The sequence below is a fragment of the Akebia trifoliata genome, chromosome 12, assembly GCF_017979445.1.
Source record: "Akebia trifoliata isolate Shusen 1 chromosome 12, ASM1797944v1, whole genome shotgun sequence".
NCBI classification, from domain to species: domain Eukaryota; kingdom Viridiplantae; phylum Streptophyta; class Magnoliopsida; order Ranunculales; family Lardizabalaceae; genus Akebia; species Akebia trifoliata.
This window is the reverse complement of record NC_141386.1, coordinates 27,925,648-27,949,357: the sequence shown is the minus strand read 5'-3', so window position 1 is coordinate 27,949,357 and position 23,710 is coordinate 27,925,648. Positions and strand designations below refer to the sequence as shown.

General features: G+C 36.3%; 3 protein-coding genes across 4 annotated transcripts; 2 read left to right on the top strand and 1 right to left on the bottom strand.

Annotated features, from left to right (window-relative positions):
* The first annotated feature begins 867 nt into the window (after positions 1-867).
* Positions 868-5,719, top strand: LOC147389271 (P-loop containing nucleoside triphosphate hydrolases superfamily protein). The gene is made up of 4 exons (XM_086419057.1): positions 868-1,016; positions 1,191-1,245; positions 5,034-5,113; positions 5,267-5,719. Exons 1-4 carry the CDS (start codon positions 980-982, stop codon positions 5,668-5,670), a joined length of 576 nt encoding a protein of 191 aa, XP_086275183.1. The 5' UTR covers positions 868-979; the 3' UTR covers positions 5,671-5,719.
* Positions 5,720-7,815: 2,096 nt separating this feature from the next.
* On the top strand, positions 7,816-14,335 carry DUR3 (urea-proton symporter DEGRADATION OF UREA 3 (DUR3)). Of its 2 annotated transcripts, none has more exons than XM_086417856.1 (9): positions 7,816-8,128; positions 10,215-10,322; positions 10,419-10,514; positions 10,599-10,681; positions 11,025-11,245; positions 11,325-11,587; positions 11,838-12,067; positions 12,167-12,822; positions 13,783-14,335. In XM_086417856.1, the coding sequence occupies exons 1-9, from the start codon at positions 7,946-7,948 to the stop codon at positions 14,037-14,039; spliced, it is 2,097 nt and encodes a 698-aa protein (XP_086273982.1). In that variant the 5' UTR covers positions 7,816-7,945; the 3' UTR covers positions 14,040-14,335. The 2 variants fall into 2 exon arrangements, with proteins under 2 accessions (XP_086273982.1, XP_086273981.1); XM_086417855.1 differs by having other exon boundaries at positions 7,820-8,128; positions 11,838-12,076.
* Positions 14,336-15,918: 1,583 nt separating this feature from the next.
* On the bottom strand, positions 15,919-21,297 carry LOC147389269 (Ankyrin repeat family protein). Its single transcript, XM_086417858.1, has 2 exons — positions 21,052-21,297; positions 15,919-16,672 (listed from the first exon to the last, which is right to left on the bottom strand). The coding sequence occupies exons 1-2, from the start codon at positions 21,201-21,203 to the stop codon at positions 16,057-16,059; spliced, it is 768 nt and encodes a 255-aa protein (XP_086273984.1). The 5' UTR covers positions 21,204-21,297; the 3' UTR covers positions 15,919-16,056.
* Between the last annotated feature and the right edge of the window lie 2,413 nt (positions 21,298-23,710).

Here is a 23,710-nt window from a genome sequence, read left to right as displayed (position 1 = left end):
CATCTCACCAAAAATCAGCTCATTTTGTGTACTGCCCATTTTTTTATAAGGGTTGAGGGGATCTTCTCACTAAAAATCAGATCATTCTGAAACTTCTAACCTCAGTTTACACTCAATCGACTCTCCTAATGTGAGTATGTGACAAGTTCAAAAATCGTAGATGTATGCCTCGGGATGCGAAATTACTCTTCCCCATAAAAATATGTCACCGAAGGTGTACAGTCCACCGCAGGGTGGAGCCAAATAAATATTCAGAGGGTTTTTTCCACGTGGCATAAAGTGATATTGATTTTGGTGATGTTAGTAAACTCCTTAGAGTAGATAATCAAATTTCATAAATGGAGTGAGTCCCTTACATGATTTCAAAACTCGTCCGAGTCCGAATCGTCTCGTCTCGATATCGACAGCCATGAACGAGACCAGACGGACGTACAAGTCAATTTTTAGTACGAGATTTAATACCTCACGTTCATTTTTTTTTTTTTTTTTAATTTTAGACGATACGTCTCAAACTTATCGGAAAACTCATCCAAGATGACTAGGTACCCCTTAGCCTTAGAGTTGTTAGAGGGTTGCATCTTTGACCATCTTTCTTTCATTGGAAGCAGGGGCGGATTTACAGTGGGGGCAGTGGGGGCAATTGCCCCCACAAGAATTTCTAAAATCCATAGGGAGGTATTAATAATTTTAATTTTTTTTTAACATTCTACTGCTTTGCCCCCTCAGAAGTTTTGAAATTTTTTTTATTTGTAATTTGCCCCCACAAAATTTCAACATTCTACTGCTTTGCCCCCATAGAAAATCATAAAAAAAATTTATTTGTAATTTGCCCCCACGAATACAAAATCCTGGCTCCGCCCCTGATTGGAAGAGCTCCACCAAATTTCTTTGTTTGTTTGTTTCGAAGGTGTTACTTGTTCCCCTCTCTATTGTTTTCTCCCTCAAAACATCGAATTGGGATTTATTGATTCAGTCACAAATGGCTTCTTCATCTGATCATCTTAACAATAACAAAGGTCTGTTTTTCTTGATTCAATTTCTTTTTCTAAATTCCTTTCTGATAGAGTAATTATATTATGATCCATTGTATTAAGGTGTATGGAGATACATTAAATTAATTAGGATTAGATCATATTGTTCTACCTTTGTTTTTTTTTTTTATTAAAGCATTGTTGTTTGAATTTCATCAGGAACGGCTGCTGCTTTTGCTGTTGTTCTCATGGGTGTCAGTGGCTCTGGCAAATCGTAAGTCCTTTTATTTATTTATTTAACTTTAAGGGGTTAGCTAGACTTGGACCCATTTGCTTAAAATTGCATTGCAATCTTCTTCATCTTTTCAATATTAGTGTTTTTGTTATTATTATTATTATTATTATTAACAAACATAGATGTGTGAAAAAAGAAAGAGTGTTTGAGTTGAGGGTTGTTGAAATTAAAGCGTAACTCATTCGGTCATTCCTCGCAAAAAGCATTAACTGGTCCCTATACCCTTTTCTTTGCTAGGCAACCGAGATTAGTGGTAAATTACTAGTAGGTGGGGTTGGGGTGGGGGGGGGGGGGGGGTTGTTTAAATGTAGGTTGTGGTATCAACACCATACCCAATTCAATTTACAAACAAAAAAAAAGAAAAGAAAAAAAGAAGGCGCCGTAAAGCACACATATCAGATGGTCAATTGGTGTGTTACATGTATCAAATCTACTTTAGTTGGTTAACACAGAGTAAAGGAAAAGGTTGACCAATTTTTTTGATAATTTGTTTCTAGTCCAAAGACAACACCTGAATTTCTATATGATCTATAGTGCTGACTTTGCTCTGTTTGATTGATATTAATAAATAGAGAGGAGAGAAGAGTGAATCAAATGAGAGAAGAGCAATGCAAATGAGTATTCAACCTCAGCCCACAATGATCCGGCTAGCAATATCATGCATGGCATATGTATACCATCCCTCATCTGCCACATCTTTGCTTGAGGAGCACTTCCCTCCTACATATATAGTGCCCTTTATGCTCATCGCATTTAATAAGATTCAAATCATCTATAGGTGTCTAACAGAGTTTGTGACCAAACATGAAAGCGATTACCCCTTCTCCTCGTAAACAACACCTAAGTGGCTCTTCTGGTGCCGAGTCCGAGGGTCAACAAATAGGTGGGCTAGGAAAAATTCATTTGAGATTCATAACATAATTCATGCCAAGTGAATATTCTCATGGCACAAGACATTGCACGCATTTCATTTGAACCGAGTTTTATCAATGGAAATTATATGGGTGTGTATTGCAGGGTCCAGAAGCTTCAATTTGTCGATGCTGCCTATGATTCAATTAGAATGTACAACCTACTGATTTTAAAATCATTGAGCTTTGAATTATGGGAGACCATGACCTGTATTCAATGGAGTCATATAGGTTAGGTATGAATGGTTTTCCAGCCGGATATGGATACTATGGCTTCTTCAAAAACTCACCCTACAAACTTCTCTATCTAGTTTAATTATTACTTTAATACTATTCTTGAAGGTATAAGTTTCAACTCCCCCTGAGTGCATTTTATTGTGTGCAACCACGATATTCAAAAGTCAACAAAGGAATCACCGACAGAAGCTTCGTGTGGTGGCTAATGGCCACAACCAATGATGGGTAGTCATAGCTGACACGATCTTCAATCAGAATTATAAGAAAAAAGAGATCTTTTAAATCTTTGCCTTTGAACTTCATTGTAAAAAGCTCTCTTAGATCGTGGCCTATTGGAACACTCGAATGTTTGCAAACACTTTTACAATCCTTCGTCTCCACTGTCCATGTCTGTCTAGTGGGAACTCTGATGTTATTTTAGTGCTTACTTTCTGATTCTTTCTTATGCTTGAATCTGGTCACTCTATCAAACATTCATAGCTTCTAACTGTAGAATAACAATTTATTACGCATTATTTCAGGTCTCCTTTTTTTTTTGCTTCCTATAATCCTTTGTGTGATAGTAGTGACTTCTTTGAACTGAATTTGCTCATTATACAAATGAAGATAAATTTTCTCCTTCCCATTCTATAATGAAGGAAGAAGTTGAATCTGCATCATGGATTTTTATTTGAACGAAGCCCATTCAAGCAAGATTCTTTTGAAACTTCGGTATTTGTTGAGCCCCATACTATATCGATGGTGCAAGATTTCTTTATCCCTGGAATTTTATCTGCACAAAACTTATTAGGTCCCGATCACTTAGCTTAAACCCTTAGAACATTCAATGATATAGACTTGTTGGTCTTTTCTTTAGGCAGTATCAATTTTATTAAATTGGAAGAAGAAAGAAGGATACAAGAAGATAGAAGGTCGAGAAGACCTACCTAACGATAAGGCAATGAACAAAAACTGATAAACATGAAAAGAAAAGAAAAGAAAAACAGAGAGACAAAAAAGAACTAAAAACTAACTACCCATCATAGAAACTATGATGTTCTAAGGTATAGCACAGGTCCCAGTTTCCTTTCCCTTGAAAACCCTATTATTGCATTGTATATGGCTACATATCAATTAGAATTGACCTTGAAAAGGTCCACCACAATCATGAATGAAATTTCTTCAGCAAAGACTTTTGATTTGTAGAAGTTTTTATCTTATTGGGTTAAACTCATCATGGATTGTGGTACCTTATCATCCATCAATTATCATTGACATTAACTCCTTATAGTTCTGTTCCTAGGAAGAGGTCTTTGGCTGGGACAAACCAGACCCTACATACTACGACGCATTTTAAAGTTGCGCAGGCTTCAGTCCAAAGCGGACAATATCGTACTGTTGTGGGCCTGAGGCGTTACAAATGTGTTCATATCTTCCAACTGTTTTCTTGTTTGACTTGATAGGTTTTATCTTTGTTTCCATTATTTTATAATAGTTCTTTTTTTTGCCTAAAAAGCAATATAATTGAATGACAATGCTCATCCGACCAAAACATTGTTTAGAATGGTTAAGAAAATATATTGTATCTAACTTGAACATACAAATGGAAGGGTGTTGTCATTTGGTTGAATGCCAAAACAAATGTTATTATCGCTTCCCCATGTAGGGCCAAGAAAATGGTGGATCCCAACCCCTACACACACATCATGTGTAATATAAGTTTCAGTGCCATTATTTGAAAATCTGCTCCTCCACTAGTATGTATATGTGCAATTCCTTTCCCAAGAAATGACCTTAGGCAGCCACTGAAGCGCTGCGTGTGTATGCATACACATTAAAAAAACAAAAAAATATATTTCTTAAAAAAAATGAAAGAATATTGAAAATATAATGCATTTCTCTGTTTTCTTTGTCTTCAAATCTCTGTCTTTTGCTATGTAAAATATAATCCTAGTTTTGTTCTGCGACATGAGCTCCAACCCTAACGTCCTCTTCTTAGGCCAAGAATCTAAAGTAATAGGTACTTCTTATTCATCATCCTCATCTTCATCATGGTTCAAAGTTTCGTGCCCTTTCATAATGTTTTGGCCGAGATAGAAATGAAACATTTATTGTTTCGAGAATTTCTTCGAATGTTTTGGTCAAGACCATTTCAGTTTTTCTCTTGACCAAAACATTTCTTTGCCCCTTTCTATCCCATGTTCTATATGGTGCTCAACCTGTCAATAGAAACATAAGTGAAATTCGATAAAATTAAGTGACAATAACTAAAATCTAACCAATTTGTGTTTGCTTTGGCATTCTATGGCTATGTGTTTGATTAGTACTCCACTTTCCTTTTCAGTCTTTTTTACATGTTAATTTAGTTCTAATGAAATAAATATTTTGTTATTTTATGACTAAAGTCTGTATAACCGTACGCCCATACCAACGCCTATAATGGCCATTTTTATAACCATACAAGGTGAGCAGTCACTACGTGAATTCGACGCCAATGTCCATCGAATTTGTTTGGATTTAGCCAAATTCGATGGACCTTGGCGTCGAGTTTACCCTTTTTTTTCACATAGAGAGTTCAGTGACAAACTTGCCTTATGAATTGTGTTCTAAACTGGTCTCTTATATGAATTGTTCTAACAGTACGATAGGGACAATGCTAGCAAAGACAATGGGTTGTAGCTTTCTTGACGCCGATGATTTCCACTCACAAGCAAACAAAGGTAATATAAACTTATTCCTCCAATGATATTAGTCATTAAGCTTTCATTACACACGATTTAGTCATTTTGTTCAAAGCCAACTTAATGAAATCCTAGTACTTTACATTTCCATTATACAACAATAGTTTCTTCTTAATATTTTTTGAATTACAGAGAAAATGACCAAAAGTATCCCACTCTCTGAGGAAGACCGGCTACCATGGCTTGAAACACTACGACATACTCTTAGAGAAGACATGAACAACGGCAAAACTGTAATTCTCGGATGTTCGGCTCTGCAGAAGAAATACAGAGAGATTCTAAGAATGGCTGACCCAAATTATGTACTAGAGAGTTACATTAGTAGGGTGAAGTTAGTTTGCTTAGATGCTCCAGTGGAAGTGATAGCAGCTCGGCTTAAGAAAAGGGCTGAAGAAGGAAATCATTTCATGCCCACGACGCTCTTGCAGTCTCAAATGGACTTACTTCAGATCGATAGTGCCGAAGGGATAATTATGATTGATGCCACCCTTAGTTCTCAGGTCATTGTGAACAACATACTGTCTCTTATTATATGAACACCGTGACCAATTTCGTTCTTAATAAATTTTTAGATGATTTAGACAATCCCCTCGATGTTTTGATCAATATTTGAGATACCCATTTTGTTTTGACAATGAATCGGACCAGGCCTGAAATCGTATATAACTTTTGGGTTTGGAATGCGAGAAGCATCCGAACCAATAAGGTTTCAATCCTTTATCTTATTGGATCGGTTCGGTTCTTGATCAACCTTGTTCCAATCCAATAAGGACCTGATCCAATAAAATGAAAGAAAGTGTATGAAATATATTACGGTTAGGTTTGATCCTATACGGACCTGATCCTATTGTTTTTGGGTCAGATTTGGATCATATAGTGAGATCCAATAAAAACTGATCCAATAAGACTTTGATCCAAAACTTATCGGATCAGTTCTGGATCCAATCCAAACCCGATCCATTGACAACCCTAACTGATGGCATAAAATTGGTCAAACCATGCTTTTAACACTTTCCAATCAAATAACTGGTGAGACACTTTACCAACTTATTTTCTTTAGCTCACATCATCAAAATCTTATCTTAGAAATTAGGATGGTTGAGTGAATCAAATTCCTCCCTCTAAAGTCAAATCTTTTTATTATTATTATTATTAATTAGAGTACATATTAAGTTCAATCTACCGTGGTTTGAATATGATCATCAATAAAATCATTAAGAATCGTGATAATCTGACTTACCCACGTGGCATACTCAATCAACACCCTTGATGCGACAGTTTCGAGAACCATTGATCTGCTCTCCTCGGGATATAGACCTATGGTTCCCCATAAAAAGGTGTAATTGTGTATCTTGAGGAGAGCAGATCTACGGTTCTCGAGCTTGTCACGTTGGGGGTGTCGATTGAGTATGCCACATGGCTAAATCAGATTAGAAGAGCAGTTTCTCTATACTGTCGCCAAAGAGTCTGTGTACTGCTGTAATTATGATTCATATAATCGTAAGTTTCGATACTACGACTTGGGTTCGAAATCAATAATCACTGATTACTATTGAAATCTTCCATAAACCTGATTGATATTTTCAAAATATTAGACAAGTTATTAGACCATCTTGAGACGTAATGTTAGGCCAACCCTTTATTTTGGACCTAAATCGGACAAAGCCTAAGCCCAACCCTCATCCCAATGTTTATTCCTTACATAAGGATTGAAATTTAATTTCTCCACAAATCTTGATGAACATTTTTAAACTTTATTCCCTTCTCTCCTCCTTTTTCAAGAATATCCTTTGATCTTTATTGTCTTTTCTCTTATCTCATTTTCAATAATAGTCTCTAATTTTATTTTTTTTTCCAATAATATCCCTCCAAACTTTATTTCTATTACTTTTATACTTATTTTTTTCAATACTACCCCTAAAATTTTATTGTCTTTCCTCTTTTAACCCTCAAACCCGAATAGAATGAGTGCAATGTAAGTACATGGGCAAATTATAGTCTATAAGACAAAACACAATGGTAGAGTCTATTGTTACTATAGTTATGGGAGATAAATGTTCTATCGAAAATGGATCCACATTAATAAATATATTTCTCGAATTATCCCCTCTTTTTTTTTTTTTTTAATAATATCCCTTTAATTTTATTATCTTTTCTATTTTACCCTTTAAACCTCAAAGATTTTTATTATTTTTTTTACTTTTACCCTAAAGAGGATGATCGTGCTGTAGGCATATACAAATTTTAATCTATATAATAAAATATAATAGTATTCCCCCAATACAAAGAGTGGTGGAGATTTACTTTTCTCATGAAATTTAAGAATAACTTTCAACTTAATTGGGTTTCCACTTTCCCTCTTTTCTATTAATATTCCTCAAATTTTATTTTCTTATCTCTTCTATCCTTAATTCTAATACAATATAATTATGGGTTGGGGACGTGAAATGTGAACTCATATGTTCACACAATCCCGACCATGGATATGTGAGATCCAATGATTGAGATTTATTTTAGTGATCATCATCAAGTCAGATCAGCAGGATCAACGGCCATTATTTAGCCGTTTATATTCTTAGAAAGACAAAATAATTACTAAAATGTCCCGTTAGTGGACAAATGAGAGTTGAAAACTAAAAAACCTCTTGGAGGGAGTGAGAACAAGAGATCCAAGGGTGCAATAATTGACAGCTAAGCCAATATACTTGACTTCAATTGAATCTATCGTCACACAACACCTACACCTACCTTTCTTTCTTTCTTTCTTATAACGAAGGAAGGATTCAAACACTCTCTATCTCTCTCTCTGTCATGGCTTCTCCTTCGCTCGAATGTCCACCGTTCGATTTCTCGAAGAATTATTATCGTATGGAGGGTGGGCAGTGCAGGAGGCAAAGCAGTTTCTTCGAGGGCAAAACTATTCTCAATCAAGGAATTGGATACTCTGTTATTCTTGGATTTGGAGCTTTCTTTGCTGTCTTCACTTCTTTTTTGGTACTTTCTTTCATTAATTTTTCATTATTTATCATTTATATTTCTATGTGTGACTGTTTGGATCAATGGATAACTCTACTCAATCCAATTTTCAATTTAATTTTTTGGATACCTATTACCCGTTTGGATTCATTATTGAGGAGTCAACCACGATCAAGTTCAATCCAGTGTAAAAGGCCGTTCTCCTCGACACAATAGATAAGTTTAGAAAGATTCTTTTGGGACACCAGTTTTTACTCACAACACTCCAATCCTTTTGAAATTAAATAGTTGTCAGTATATAGATGATGTACTTTAAGTAAATGTTGGTGTGTCAATATAAGCTCTGTATTTTTATCTTTTACCAGGTTATTAGGGAGGGAACGTGCCTTTAGTAAATGTTAGTGTGTTAATATAAGCTCTGTATTTTTTTGAGAAGTACTATTGCCACACCAACTTTTACTAATGCCACACCAATTCCCCATAAAAATCATGTAAGAATTGCACACAGTTGGTGTGGCGTTAGTACAAAAATTGGTGTGGTAATAGTAACTGTCTATTTTTATCCTCAACAACGTTATTAGGGCGGGCAAGACAAACACTACATCCAAACATACCTATAGTTCAAATTATTGCCTGCGCTTTATGTGTTTTGACATCTATCGATGAGGGACCCAGAATAGACGAAAAGGAGGAATTCCTCTTGCGAGAGTACGTCGTCCGTAGGGTTCACAGTCCGCAGTCAACGCTACGCCGTTAGTGAGTCAACAACATCCAATAGTACAGACTTAAGGAGGAGGTGCATCTAAACTTTTGGTAGTCCAAATGTACAACGGAATCGACATTGAATCTTATTATGATTCCTAGATCCTGATTTGATGGAATCTCTCTCTCTCTCTCTCTCTATGGTCTCTAGGAGACACGTGGAATATGAAAATTTATTCACACTATCAAGCCTCTCAAACTGGTTCAAAGTAACTCAATTCCTCATTAATTTATAAACATATAAGAAATATATTATTGTAGATAGATTATGTCTATACATTAATGGATTTATCAAAAAGTATACTTTTCAATTAAAAAATGTTAATAAGTATTTATTTGCATCAACAATAATACTCACCCTTCTCTGATTATAATAGTATAGATGAACATAAAACTCCCAAAATCGATTAGGTCAAGTTTAAAAAAAAATCAACTGATTTGAACCACTTTTTGGTTAAGTTAAAGGGGGTCTCAATTCATAGTTAAAAATTCGCTCGATGCGTTTAGATTCCATTCCAACTTGTTAAGAGTTAAATTGAAGTCGGCCGAGTATTAAAATCATGTTTGTATTAGCTTCATTTTAAATGAGTTTGAGTAACTGTAGATGTAAAAATTTGTTCTACCTCATGATCCTCTCTGGAAAAGAATTCTTCTCCTCCTGTGTTCTTGAGAGGGCCTGCAATCAAACCACTCCGACGCCTAAGTCAGAATTTCTAGCACAAGTAATGTAGAGTATTTTTAAAGAGGAAATTACATACTTTTTTGACATGTTGTACCTTTGTATTTATAGGGATTTCTACCTTTAGATTTTTTCGAATTTTCTCCATGATTCTCATCTGAGTGGTTATGCCCGTTTAGGGATTTGCCTTGATTTTCGTGAAAGTAGTTACATATTCTCTACTTTACGAGATTTGAAGCTTGACAAATCGACTTCACTGGTAGGTCGAATGATCAGTTAAGTTATCATGTAATTTGACTCTTCAGCTAAAATTCCTCGAGATTGCCACATGTCGCTCGTTCGAGAAATATCCTCCACAATAACCATAAATAAAAAAATAAAAAATAAAAAATGAAGTAAAATGATTAGTGTTCTAACTTCTAACCCCATGCTATGATATATAATAATGATGGTGATTTACTTCGATTCTTTAGTAAAAGGGAAGCGAAAAGGTCATCTTTGGGGGATCCTTTTTGTTCTTGTTTAGTCCATTTTTGTTTCGGAAATTATTCTATTTCTGCGTCTGTTTCCTTAATATTTCCCCCCACCCATTTCTGTTTTTTTTCAGTTTCTTAGTGATAATCACTTATTCACTTATTTGCATTTAAATCTTACTATAACTAGGTGTGGGTTGAGAAACGATACGTGGGTTCCCGCCACACTTCAGAATGGTTCAACACTGCAGGAAGAAATGTTAAAACAGGACTCATTGCAAGTGTAATTGTATCTCAGGTATCTTCATTTTCATAGATCCACTTTTTTCTATCAATTTAGATGAACTACAACAACTCTGCCAACTTACATTCTTCAAAATTCGGTTTAATGAAGTGGACATGGGCTGCTACTATATTGCAAAGTTCTAACGTCGCCTGGGAATATGGCATTAGCGGCCCATTCTGGTACGCGAGTGGGGCTACAATCCAGGTTTGTTAAAAAACATAACTACCTCTATTGTTCATTTTTTTTTTTTTTGGAGAGAGGTAAGGACACTTGTTTTCTGTTAAACAGGTTCTTCTGTTTGGTGTTATGGCTATAGAGATCAAAAGAAAGGCTCCTCATGCACATACGGTCTGCGAAATAGTCCGAGCTCGGTACGTCAAATGCTTCAATGGGTTTTCATGGAAATGTTGAATTAGTAAAACTAAATATTGGGCCACCTAATTACTATCTATAAACAGAATATGAGGACATTTGGCACAATAGAAGAAAAATGGTAGGAATTTGTTTTTCAGAATAGGATTCTCTGAGGTTAGACTCAATTCTTGACCCCTATGATCGTGCCTAATGTGCAGTTCTTCGTTTGTAGATGATAATTACTATGAGAAGTTGAGAACTTCTCAGATTACAGGCTAATTAAACCATCTGAATTACATGTACACAACTTTTACTTGAATATATTTGTATCTTTTTTATTTCTTTATTTTTTTTTTCCAGGTGGGGTACTATTGCTCATATCGTCTTCTTGGGTTTCTGTTTCTTGACGAACATTATTGTCACGGCAATGCTTCTTCTTGGTGGTTCTGCCGTCGTAAATGCACTTACAGGAGTGAACATCTATGCTGCAAGTTTTCTGATACCCCTTGGTGTTATAGTCTACACGTTAGCAGGAGGACTAAAGGCCACTTTCTTGGCAAGCTACATACATTCTGTTATAGGTAACCAACCTGAATTTGTCTGATTTTCGATACTTTGTTGAAGTTTTTTAACATTTGGTCTTAATATATCTACTTTCAGTTCATGTTGTTTTGGTTGTATTTGTCTTTCTCGTTTACACGGCAAGTAGCAAGCTTGGTAGCCCGAAAGTCATATACAATCATCTCTTGGATGTTGCTAGTAAATCAAGAATATGTCAGGAACCGCTTTCTCATGATGGGCAATCTTGTGGTCCTGTAAATGGGAACTACAAAGGGTCTTATATAACAATGTTGAGTTCTGGTGGCCTTGTTTTTGGAATCATCAATATTGTCGGAAACTTTGGTACTGTCTTTGTTGATAATGTAAGTTTTATTGTTCTCCTTAACTTTGTTTTTTCGATATCTGCTTCATCATCATCATCAAATACTTATCCCAAAAATCGTGTTTTATTTCAATATCTACTTCAAAATTTTAAGTCCTTTCCATGCATATAAGCTTATTAAATAGAGAAAGGGCCTTAAGAAACTATCTTTCGGGATATGGCATAAATGACGACGACGAAATTAATTACATCTTTTATCCCTACTTATGTCACTTTATGGAATATTGTAGGGATATTGGGTTAGTGCCATAGCTGCGCGACCTTCATCTACTCACAAGGGGTATTTGTTGGGTGGGTTGGTTTGGTTTGCAGTGCCTTTCTCTCTGGCAACATCGTTGGGTTTAGGTGCTTTAGCTCTCGATCTCCCGATAACAGTAAGTGAGGCCAGTCGTGGACTTGTTCCTGCTGCGACGGCTACGGCTTTAATGGGAAAAGGAGGATCTATTCTTCTTCTTACCATGTTGTTTATGTGAGTCTTTCCTTCCTTCCATAACTTGTTTAACAATTATGTTTCAACAATTTCAAAATAATTTGGGTTGAATTTTCTTGAATTTTTCAGGGCTGTGACATCTGCGGGGTCCTCTGAGCTAATAGCGGTTTCGTCTCTATGCACATATGACATCTACCGAACATACATCAATCCCAATGCAAGTGGAAAGCAAATTCTCAAAGTTTCGAGAGCAGTTGTTCTAGGATTTGGATGCTTCATGGGTGTGCTAGCTGCGATACTTAACAAGGTGGGAGTTTCACTCGGTTGGATGTATCTAGCCATGGGAGTGCTCATTGGTTCAGCGGTTCTTCCCATAGCTTTCATGCTTCTATGGAGGAAAGCAAACTCAATAGGCGCTGTTCTTGGAACAACTATCGGTTGTCTTCTAGGAATTGTAACGTGGTTGTCAGTAGCGAAGATAGAGTATGGTCGGGTAAATCTTGATACAACTGGCAGGAATGCACCAATGCTTGCGGGAAACCTTGTTTCTATACTAACTGGTGGAGTTGTTCATGTGGTGTGTAGTCTTATATGGCCTCAGAATTACGATTGGGAAACCACGAAGCAGATAACCACGGTTGAAAAGGAAAAAGGTCATAGTCACTTGCCAGCCGAAGAATTCAAGGAGGAAAAGCTATTGAAAGCAAAAGCTTGGATAGTGAAATGGGGGATTGGATTTACTCTTGTGATTGTGGTATTGTGGCCTCTACTCTCGCTTCCAGCTGGTAAATTCAATACCCCAAGAATTTTTATTTTTTTTTCCGAGGAATGTTGGTGGGTTATGTCACTTATGAAACCAAAGGAAAGAACAGTCTACATACAGAAGAGCGAAAACTTGAAAGAATGAAAAAGCAGGAGAATGAAAAGAAGCAAAAAAAACTCTTAAGAATTATTAGGTCTTCTATGTGTAGACCCTCCCTTTTAGCGCCTTTTCGGACTCAGCTTTCCGTGGCTTTGATGGGTATATCAGCATGCCATTTCCCATGTTTGGAAATGCGCACCCTCCAATGGATTTGGGTGAGTTGAGGCTAGCTCAAGGGAACTCTCAGGGAGAGGGTTAGAAAAGATGGTAATACCCCCATCTGATGTGGCTAGCTTCATTGGAGCTAGCAACACATAGGGGAGAGCGGCAACCTTGTCTCACAAAAGCTTGACACCTAATTGGCTCCTACCCCATAATCGAGCTTGCTTAGTTGTCCTTGCCAATAGAGAAGTGTCGTTCCTCGGCAATGTCCAAGGGTGCCAGGAGCAGGTGTCCTCCCCAGACCACCAAACCATATATCCCTTGTCGTGCCCCCATAAATTGATCGAGTTTACATTGGAGGTCTAGATAGGCAAAATGAGAGGTTGGCAGATGTGCCTGTGCGTGTGTGTGTGTGTGCGTGTGTGTGTGTGTGTGTGTGTGTGTGTGTGTGTGTGTGTGTGTGTGTGTGTGGCATGTGACATGGTTTATCCGATATAATGCATGTGTCATGTTGCCTAGTGATGTGGGGGTGCAACTGGGCTTGTACATGGCACCTTTTGCAGCTTGCTACTTGACTTAATCATGTCAACCCACATGGAAATCTCTGTGGCATCTTGGGAGATCTAACTAGACGTGCATCTATCATGTTTTGCTAAGAGGCGCGAAGTAAGAAATGCGCCATCCAAGATCAAGTTTACTGATTATATTTCTATTCTTGCAGGAGAGTTCAACTTGGGCTATTTCACATTTTGGGCAATCATAGCTATAGCATGGGGTACCATTGGATCTGCTGTGATCATTGCTTTACCATTAATTGAGAGCTGGGAAACAATCCAAAGCATCTTTCTTGGAATGTTTACAAATGATCGGCTCATGGAAAAGATTGAAGAAATGAATTTCAAAATGCATGCAATCATGTTGGCAATACCAGAGGCAGAGCAAATGTACTTACTAGAGAAGGAAAAGGTCAAGAAGTGAGATGCAATAGCACAACTATGAACAGGCACTGTTTCTGCATAAACCTTAGTCCATATCTCAAAGTCCGACATTGGAACTGCCATGAAAGCAACAAAAATGGGTGATTAGAATTTGAAAGGGTGAATTTGATGTAAATATGATGTAGTGTATCATAGATTGTCAAATAAATCTCAGCCATGTACGTGGCAACCACCTCAAACACCATGCTCCACATTTTAAGAACAGCGATTATTTATCATTGTTAGTTTAATATTGTATTTGAATAAAAAAAAATGCAAAGGGTGTAAGAAAGAACATTCGTGCAACTCATCTTTATGATATGAGGTTCAAATATGTCAAAATCCTCAGGACTTTTGATCCTCTCATGGAACTACTACTTCTCTACCTCACCCATTCAATCCTTTGGCGTCACTCCTCCACACCTTGAATGTGGACATATCACAATCTTTGTCGCAGTTGAGGTGATAACCTTAGTAGGTCGGCCCTTTGTGTCGCATAAGCTCGAGTTAAGGGGTGTAAATCTCACTTACACACATTTTTAAAAGCCTTATAAACAATGTCTAACAGCTTCTACACTACTTTGAAAGATCATGCTCGAGGTTGAGTTTGATCAATTGCGCTCCATACTACAAGTTTTTTTTTTAGGTTAGTGTAAAATTTCATCAAAGAAGATATTCAAATCCTTAAGTAGCACGCACACATGCAAGATGGGTTAGGATTCTTATATATTATTTCTATTTCCTGTTTTGGTAGGAGGGTAGTTGGTTTAGGAAATGTCAATATCTGTAATGGCTCTACCATAGGACAGATTGACATTGAATAAGATGGGTTTTGTTATTTTTGGAGATTAATCATCTTAAATCAACCAAGGTTGGTTTTTGATCAACCGATTCTATTAGTAATCACATAATATCCTTTTATAAGCACATTACAACTGATATCAAATTGAGCGTGGTCACCGCTATCATCACTTTCCAACACAATTAAGATGAAGAACAAGAAGTTTTTGACTGAAACACTCAGATCAACAAGTGGTGGTTTGAAAGATCGTCTCCGACTTATTCAAGAAATGCTCAAGATATGCACTCATATTTTAGAGATATTACACATGTTTCTCACAATGATCCCAAAGGTCACAAGACCCAAGTCAAGATTAACACTGTCAACAATCAAGATTGCTCATCTGGCTACTATCCTCTAATCAAGATTGCTAATCTAACTAGAGCCCATGAAGGACATTTGGCAATTGACCACTGTTGTCTTCATCGAGGTGTGTATCATCAAATTGGAATACCAAAATGAAGAGACTGATGATCATAAAGTTGTTGACATTTTGAATTTGATTTCATCATTCAAGTCTATCTAGATCTATATCTTCTGTAAAGGCATGTGTATTCACATTGTTCCTAGTAATGTTAACCCTCAACTTCCTACACTCTTAATTGGCGTCGACATTGATCTTTATAAACTTGAAAAAGAGCACATGTATATACCAAATCCGTCAAAAAATTCTGCTTGGGCCCATGTCATATGCTGCCCATTTTCCTGAGGCACCCAACAAATTGTTTTGATGATCAGGGCACCCCAGCTGATCAAAGCACCTCTTTTTTTTTTTTGACATGTTCATGTTGTCATTGACCAAGCAATGTCAATAGGAACATGTTAACACAGGCCCTTTTGGAGGCATGTCAGCAAGTCAAAGTGTCAACATGCCTCCTTCAATGTTGACATATTCATGTCAACATAGGTGGGGTGCTCTAATCATGGTAAAACTTAAGCTTTCAATAATTCCCGGATGCCCCCATTAATATGATGGGCGCCCCTAACCGCAGCCGCCTTCTTGACATATGAAATACTACAAGAAAATAAAATACATGAAAATCAAATAAAACATCGCCTGGGCGTACTACACTAATAATTTTCCTAATACATATTATTTAGTACAGGATGGTGAAGGGGGCAAACAATCTTAAAACTTGTAAAACAACAATTGTGATCCTTTCCTTCTCTATATTCACTAGTTTTCATCTTCTTGTGTGTAATCTCCAGCTTGAAGATGACTCAACGCAATTCTCGCCTTCTTGGGTTTCAATAAATTCCCCTCAATCTCAACGTCTTCATCCTTCCTCTTCACCTTTTCATCTTTATGGTCTTCTTCTTCTTTGTCCTCACGCTTGGTTACAGTTTCATCATCCAGACCAATCACTTTATCTTCCACCGATGGTTTCGGGTCAAACTCTTCAGTCTTACCCTGATCAGCTTGATCTTCCCCTTTCTTCAATGACGTCTCACATTCTATAAAAAATGAGCGAACTTCCTCATTTGCAAGATCAAGAGGGGTTTTCCCTGCTTTAGTCTTGGCAGTCAAACTTGCACCTTTTCTAACCAAATACTTGATGAGCTCCATATGGGATCCTTGAGCAGCATAGTGAAGAGGGGTCAGACCTTTTCGATTGGAAGATTTGAAGGAGACCCCTGATGTGAGGAGGGTACGGACTACTTCTAGATGACCCTTTTGAGCAGCAAAGTGAATTGCTCCCATGTCATCCATGGCAGCGGCACCAACATCAGCCTTGTGCTTGCAAAGATAACTCACTACCTCTGTCTGCCCAGACCATGCAGCCAAATGCAGCCTCAAATTCAAATAAGTATCGTCAAGAAAACTCCAAATACACATTTCTCAATATGATCATATAAACCGGATTAAATACTTAATTTTTATAAATTTGTTTATATGAGACGAGACATTCAATTTTGAAGCCATCTAATATCAAAAGATTCCACTAGCATACTATGTAAAAGGAGATTTTGGAACCGATTTCCTAACCAACCAATTTAATTCCCCAGAATTACAGAAAAGATCAAACAATACCAAGTGTGAGATATACATAGAGGCTGAAATGGGATCTAACTACATGTCCGAGGCACGAATAGAAAGTGTATCGGGTCTTCCACAAGAAGGTAGTGGAACAAACCATAAGACATGATTATATGTACAATAGGTTGGGCATAGAAAGGTTAAAAAGACATATACAAGCTTAGAAATTGTAATAAGTGAAGACTAAGAGTCTTGGTAAGGGGTGAGGAAATTAAAGAAAAGTGGGGAATTGTTTTCAAGAATTATTAAATGAAGGTCATATAAAGAGATGATAACTAGAAAGAACACTAATCTTAAAAGAGGCCATAAGCAATTTAAACTGCTAAAGAACTAGGGTTACAAAGTTAAACGAAGCCTTGACTAAAATGAATATATGAAGGGTTTTTTGGAAGTAAATGAGAGAAACTGGATTTTGCTGGTTACTGAAGTCATTTATAAGATTGCAAAGACTAAGAAGAGAAATACAAGATGAATGAAAGAGAAATACAATGTTACCTAAGAACAATAGTGGTTTTTTTTGTTTTTTTGTTTTTCTTTTGTTCAGTTAATATGGTGATGTTAGAATCATATTATGAAATTATAAGATAAAGTGGTAGATAAAAGGCTAAGCCAAAAGGAGATATTTGATAAACACTTTGGCTTCATACCAACTATAGAGGCTATCTTCTTACTTAGATGGCGAAAGGAGAAAAATCTACATAATTTTTATTAACTAGGAAAAAGCATATGATCAAACTCCCTATAGAGAGGTAGTTTGGTGCATATTAAGAAAAAAACTATTCCTAGGAAAGTATATTGACATTATTAGGGACAAATATGTTGTTGAAACTAGTATTAACCTAGGGATTGGCCCTCAATCCATTCATTCTTCGCTAGTTATGAATGTGTTAAATGCTTGTTTTCAAGGGGAGGTTCCTCGGTGATACTAAATTTTCAAGGTATGGTGTATGCTTACAATAGGGACTGGTCCTCGGCCCATATGTTTTTGTACTACTGATAATCAAGGAGAGTTTATATGGTGGCTTTGTGTATGCTATTGAAAATGATGTGAGGTTGATCAATGAAGCTATAAAGGAAGTAAATTAAAAACTCAAATTATTGAATAGTACCTTAGAAACTACAAGTGTTAAGATAAGTAGGACAGATATAGAATCTACACAATGCAAATTTAGTAAAGACAATTCTAAGGATGAAACACTCTTTAAGATTAGTGGGAGAGAATTCAAAATGATAAAATGTTGAGCGGTCTAGAAAAAACACCTTCATAGAATTAACAAAGCAAGAGATGAAGATGTTGGGATGGGCAAGTATATATAGATACATTTGGGGAATTTAGGAATAGTCCCCCATACGAAATAATATAACAGAAAGTCACTCAGATGGTTTGAGCACGTATAACAAAGGTTAGTGATGGCATAATGAAAATAAGTGTTTTGGTGCAAATCAAAGCCTTAACAAGGGGAGCCACTGAAAATGGCATAAGAGAAGATACAAAGGCACTAGGATACGGCTCTAGATAGAGTTGAAAGGTGGAATAGGATCAAGTCACCAACCCTGATGTTGTGGACAAGATAGAGATGATGATGACGGTGATCATGAAATGGGAGTTGTCATGCAATAGTTATGTGTTCAACCTAAGAGGAAAATAAACTTTGGAGGTTGACGTGAGGCCCAGCTACCCATTACACAATCGAACAAAGAACAATTGAGGTTTTCATCACCAATATAGCTCAAAATAAGGTCAAGAGCTCCTATAGAATGTACTTAAAAGGCCTAAGCTCATATAAGGCTGAGTTGCTCGAATATGGTTCAAACTGCTCAAGCTAGAGTTTGGACGCAATCAATGGTTGTAGACAAACAAACTAGAAAATTTTTATAAGATGAGTTATGCTTTATGGGTCTGAATGTTGAGCAATCAAAAAGCATCATTTTAATAAATTGTGTGTAGTAGATATGAGGATGTTGAGAAGGATGAGTAGCAAGACTATCTAACGATAGAATTAGAAATAAACACATTCGAGAAAATGTTGTAGTAGCCCCAATAGGTACTAAACTAAGAGAAAGTCAATTGTGATGGTTTGGGCGTTGTTCAACAAAGGCCGATTAAGTCCCAATTATTAGGAATATAAAAATTGAAGGTTCTAAAGCACAAGAGCAATGCCCAAAAGAATGCGGATTGAGATAATTAAAGTTAATATGAACACACTTATGATAACAAAAGACATGGCTATGGATCATGGTTTTAAAACTCGTTTTGACGTCTCGTCTTGTCCATGAATGAGACCGACCCAAAAAGTCTGTCTGTACAAACGATCTAGGCCTGTATTCGGAGTTTCCCTGGGGTTGGTAAAGCTACCATGGGGGCCACCCTAGCCCATTGAGTGCTCTACCTCGGGCCATCGACATCATACGCTCTACTGAAATAGATTTCGCGAAAAAATAAACCATGGTTTTTTAATACATTTGACTTGTTTATCCATCTCGTTGGTGGACGATATCGAGACGTATCGGATGAGTAGTCGGTCTCGGACGAGATTTAGAACCATGCTATGGATATAATTTAATGGAGGAATAGGATTCATTTAGCCAACCCAAAATCTTTGGGATAAGGCTTTGATTATAATGATGATGATGATCATGTGACAGGCTAGTTAGTTGTTTAATTGCTCATAAAGTCTAGTAAAGGTTAGAAAGTTATCTCGCAATGAAGTCAATAAGAACAAGCGAACAAGGAGCAAAGCTTCCTTATAAATATAAAACATTGACTACATAAGACTACTATAATGAGTGTGGAATGATGAAAGAGTTCCAAGTCCTTATTGAATTGGAGTTCTACTCATTCAATGAGCTTTGTATTGATTCTTTCTTTCTTCTTCTTTGTTTATGTTTACTAAAACCTAATGTCTAGATCACCTTGCTTGTTTGTAGCAGGTATAAACTTTCTTGTTTGGTTTCCTTTTTTTTTTTTTTTAATCAGTAACAAAATTTATTGAGAAAGTGGTCGAGAAGATCAACTAAAGATAAAAGACAACTATGGAAAGGCAATGGAACAATCCCACTCCCACGGAGTGACAAAGTCCTCGAAGAAGACACCCCTAAACTCGATAAACACCTTACACCAAAAAAAGATACAAGAAATGACCGACAAAGAAACCTTAGACCCTTGTCTTCAAAGCATCTTCTGTTTCGCTCTTTCCAAATCTCCCAAAAGATAAAAAAACGGAGTAAACCTCCAAAGAACTCTCTTGGCATCAGCAAACAGAGAACCCCACTCCTGCCAAGATTGAAACAAGGACAAGACAGAAACATGAAAACAACCCTCTACACTAAACCTCCCCAAGAAGAAACTCCAAATTTCGCAAAGGCCCAATGCAAAAGCACATGATCAATAGTTTCCCCATCCCTTAAGCAAAGCAACCAAACATTTGACCCTCGCACACCTCTTATCATAAGCTGGTCCATAGTCAAATTCTTCCTTTTGGGCCAAAAAGAGTTCGCTATTAATGTCGGTTTTCTATACCGAAACCTGAGTTAATCATAGATATATGTAACATACTCCCTTTGAAAAGTTCAACCACTATTATCATGTATGGGCCTTGTTGAGTTCTGAAGATAGTTTTTCCATCTTTCATGGTTGCACATGAGGGAGGCTCCAACTATCTTCCAAAATAGATTTCCAACCTAGAATCTGGAATCAATTTTACATTTTACAAATTAAATTTGCATAAAAAATTAATAATTCCTCGTATGGTTCTAACACCTAATAAAATTGAAAGAAAAAAAAATCTAGTTTCCCTGACATGGGTCTAACCCCCCTTGTTCATTTTGTTTAATTAAAAACAATTATAAGATAAAATTCACAAATTAATTTTCACCACAAAGAAAAAAAAAAGACTGGTGATACAAACAGACCATAACTAAACAAACTTAAGCAATCCTGGATCCTTCAAGCTTAAAAAAATAGTCAGAGAAAAAAAAAAAACCCAATTCCAATTTTTTTTTACAAAAGAAATAATCTTAAACCAGAGAACAAATCCCTCAATCCAAGAAAAAAAAAAAAAAAACTGTAATTTTTCCATATATTTTAAACCAGAGAGCAACCGAACTAAAAAAAAAGAGAGAGAGGAAGGATACGGGGTTCTGGAGTGCTTATCTCTTGAATTAATGGCTAAAGGATCTGAACTACAGATAGATTGAACAGATTGCAGATCCCCTGATCTTGCTGCCTGGTGAAGAGGATCTTCACCCACACTGTTTGGAGTATTTCTCCGCCTCGGATTTCTCATAATTTTTTTTTCGAAAATTTCACAAATAAGTTTACAAAGAAAGAAATCCCTCTAAACGAGTTCGGAATTCAGATTTTGATGCGAGGCCGTCGCGTTTATGCGAACCAATGGTTTTAAAACTCGGTATTTCGTCTCGTCCGGGTTCCGAGTTGAATTGAACGATTCATCTCGTTTACCCGAGGTAAATCATTTGACTCGATTTACAATTATTTAGTAATATGCATTTCTATGCAAATTATTATGATTTTTTTTTAATACAATAAGGTTGATTAAAAGATGCTTATCGGAAGAGTTAGGTAATAAATATTTAAATTATAAAAAATTATTTGTTTTAATTAATAATAAAGAAACCCAGTTGACTCAATTCAAATATTATTGATTTAGCCAGCATTTTCAAATTGAGATGACATGTGGGACGATTCATATTGAATATCTCTAGCTTCTTGAACAATATCGACATGATTCAAGTGAGTCAAGTTGGTCTCCGACTATGTTTTAAAAATTGGATCAATAATCAAATCGAAAATTTATTCAAATGATTAGAATGGAGATCTTGTGAGGTTCAATATGGTTGGACTGATAATGATTTTTTGACACCCTCCTTTAACATAAGCTCCCATGCGCCACTTGATGTGTCGTGTTCTAGAACTATAGATCTTTTTGTTTTTAGGTATACACAATTGCACATATTTATAGGGATATGCAGTTGTGCATCCCGGGGGAAAAGATCTGTGGTTCTAACCCATACAACATCAAGCGGCGTATGTCAGAGAGGAGTCAAAAAATCACGACTCAAGTTAGAATTAATTGATTAAAAAAAAACACTAAAGGATAGAAGATTTTCATGAAATCTTTCTAAACTACAAAGTTTTCAACTTTCTTTCTTAAAAGAAAAAAAAAAAAAAAAGAGGCATGATAAAAATAATTTTTATAATAATAAAATAGAGATGCTAGTGGCACCCCGCACTTTTACTTATTACACCCCAATTAAAAAACATAAGTTAATTATGAGAATAAGTAAAAGTGAGGGTAGCAATAGAAAATCTCAATCTATCTTTATAGAAAATCTTAATTTGATGAGTCTACCCATCCATGTGGGTCATGTTCAGCATCTTACGTTTCGTCCCACGCATTTTGTCCTATACAACTTATAAATTTTGGAATGAGCTGACTTTTTGTGAGGATGATCTCTATGGTGAGGAGATTATTCTTACCAAAAATCAGTCTATTCCAAAACTTCTAATCCAATCAAAAGGGATTTTATAAAAAATGGATTGTTCCCAATTCTTCAACTTGTAAAGTTAGAAGTTTCGGAATAAACTTATTTTTTATGAGGTTGATCTTTTCACCCTAGAGACCAATCTCACCAAAAATCAGTCCATTGCATAATTTCTAACCCATGTATGACAAAAAATGTATGGCAAAATGTAGGGTGCCAAACATGACATACGCACACGTGCGCACACACACACACATACACACACACATATGTGTGTGTGTGTGCACGCATGTGCGTATATATATATATATGTGTGTGTGTGTGTGTGTGTACTCAGTTGTCCAATTAAAACATGATCCAACGTGTGCTCTAAAACTTCATTTAAGTTTTTGATATTTACAATTACCTCCCCGCATGATAACAACCCTCCTCAAAGAAAAAAATTTTCAATCTCATCTTCTTCGTCTGATGCCCTAGAATTTTTTTGAACTCTTGCACAAACCAAATGCAAAAGCCATTGATTTATATATAAGGTGGCATTTGACTCACAATCTTAGATCCACAAAATACTCCCAAAACGTTTGTCCTATAAAAGCTTAGAAATTTTGGATTGGGCTAATTTTTGTGTGAAGATGATGTTTATGGTGAGGAGATCATCCTCATTAAAAATCAGTCGAATCTCAAATTTTTAAGTCCATCAAAAGTGATTTTAGAATTGTGAATCGTTTTATAAAAAATTTGTAAACCACTTTTGATGGGCTGATTTTGATGAGGATATCGACTTCCTCACCAAAAATCAGCTCATTCCAAAACTTTTAGCCCTATGCTTTTAAGTTGAAGAATCATGGACCGTCCAACTTTTGTAAATCATCTTTTGATGAGATTAGAAGTTTTGGACGACCCTCACCAAAAATCAGTTCATTCCAAAACTTTTAACCCATGTAGGACAAAACGTATAATCACACCTATCTTATACATTGAATTAAGCAATTTTACCAAAGAAAAACGTGGAGTAATGATTTTTTGACTCATCCAACGTGGCAAACTAAAAATACTCTCTTGACGAGGCATGTGCTAGCGCCAAAGATCTTTTTGCCTAGGGATACATGCAAATATTTATGGAAATGCGGGGTGTGTCTCCCGATGCAAAAATCTATGTTTTTAAGACATGCCACGTCAGGATAGTATTTTGAGTATGCCACGGTGTAAGTCAGGTTATCACGACTCATATGTAAACGAAATTCTAGAGTTTGGGGTCTGCAAAAGACTCATGTTTATAAAGGTAAAG

Excerpts from the sequence above, each read along its gene's own strand:
- DUR3 (XM_086417855.1), top strand. The coding sequence starts at position 7,946 with ATGGCTTCTCCTTCGCTCGAATGTCCACCGTTCGATTTCTCGAAGAAT. Across the intron at positions 11,246-11,324 it reads CTACATACATTCTGTTATAG|TTCATGTTGTTTTGGTTGTA; the intron begins GTAACCAACCTG and ends ATCTACTTTCAG. Across the intron at positions 12,823-13,782 it reads TCTACTCTCGCTTCCAGCTG|GAGAGTTCAACTTGGGCTAT; the intron begins GTAAATTCAATA and ends CTATTCTTGCAG.
- LOC147389269 (XM_086417858.1), bottom strand. The coding sequence starts at position 21,203 with ATGAGAAATCCGAGGCGGAGAAATACTCCAAACAGTGTGGGTGAAGAT. Across the intron at positions 16,673-21,051 it reads GATAAGCACTCCAGAACCCC|GCTGCATTTGGCTGCATGGT; the intron begins GTATCCTTCCTC and ends TTTGAATTTGAG.
- LOC147389271 (XM_086419057.1), top strand. The coding sequence starts at position 980 with ATGGCTTCTTCATCTGATCATCTTAACAATAACAAAG. Across the intron at positions 1,017-1,190 it reads TCATCTTAACAATAACAAAG|GAACGGCTGCTGCTTTTGCT; the intron begins GTCTGTTTTTCT and ends GAATTTCATCAG. Across the intron at positions 5,114-5,266 it reads CCACTCACAAGCAAACAAAG|AGAAAATGACCAAAAGTATC; the intron begins GTAATATAAACT and ends TTTGAATTACAG.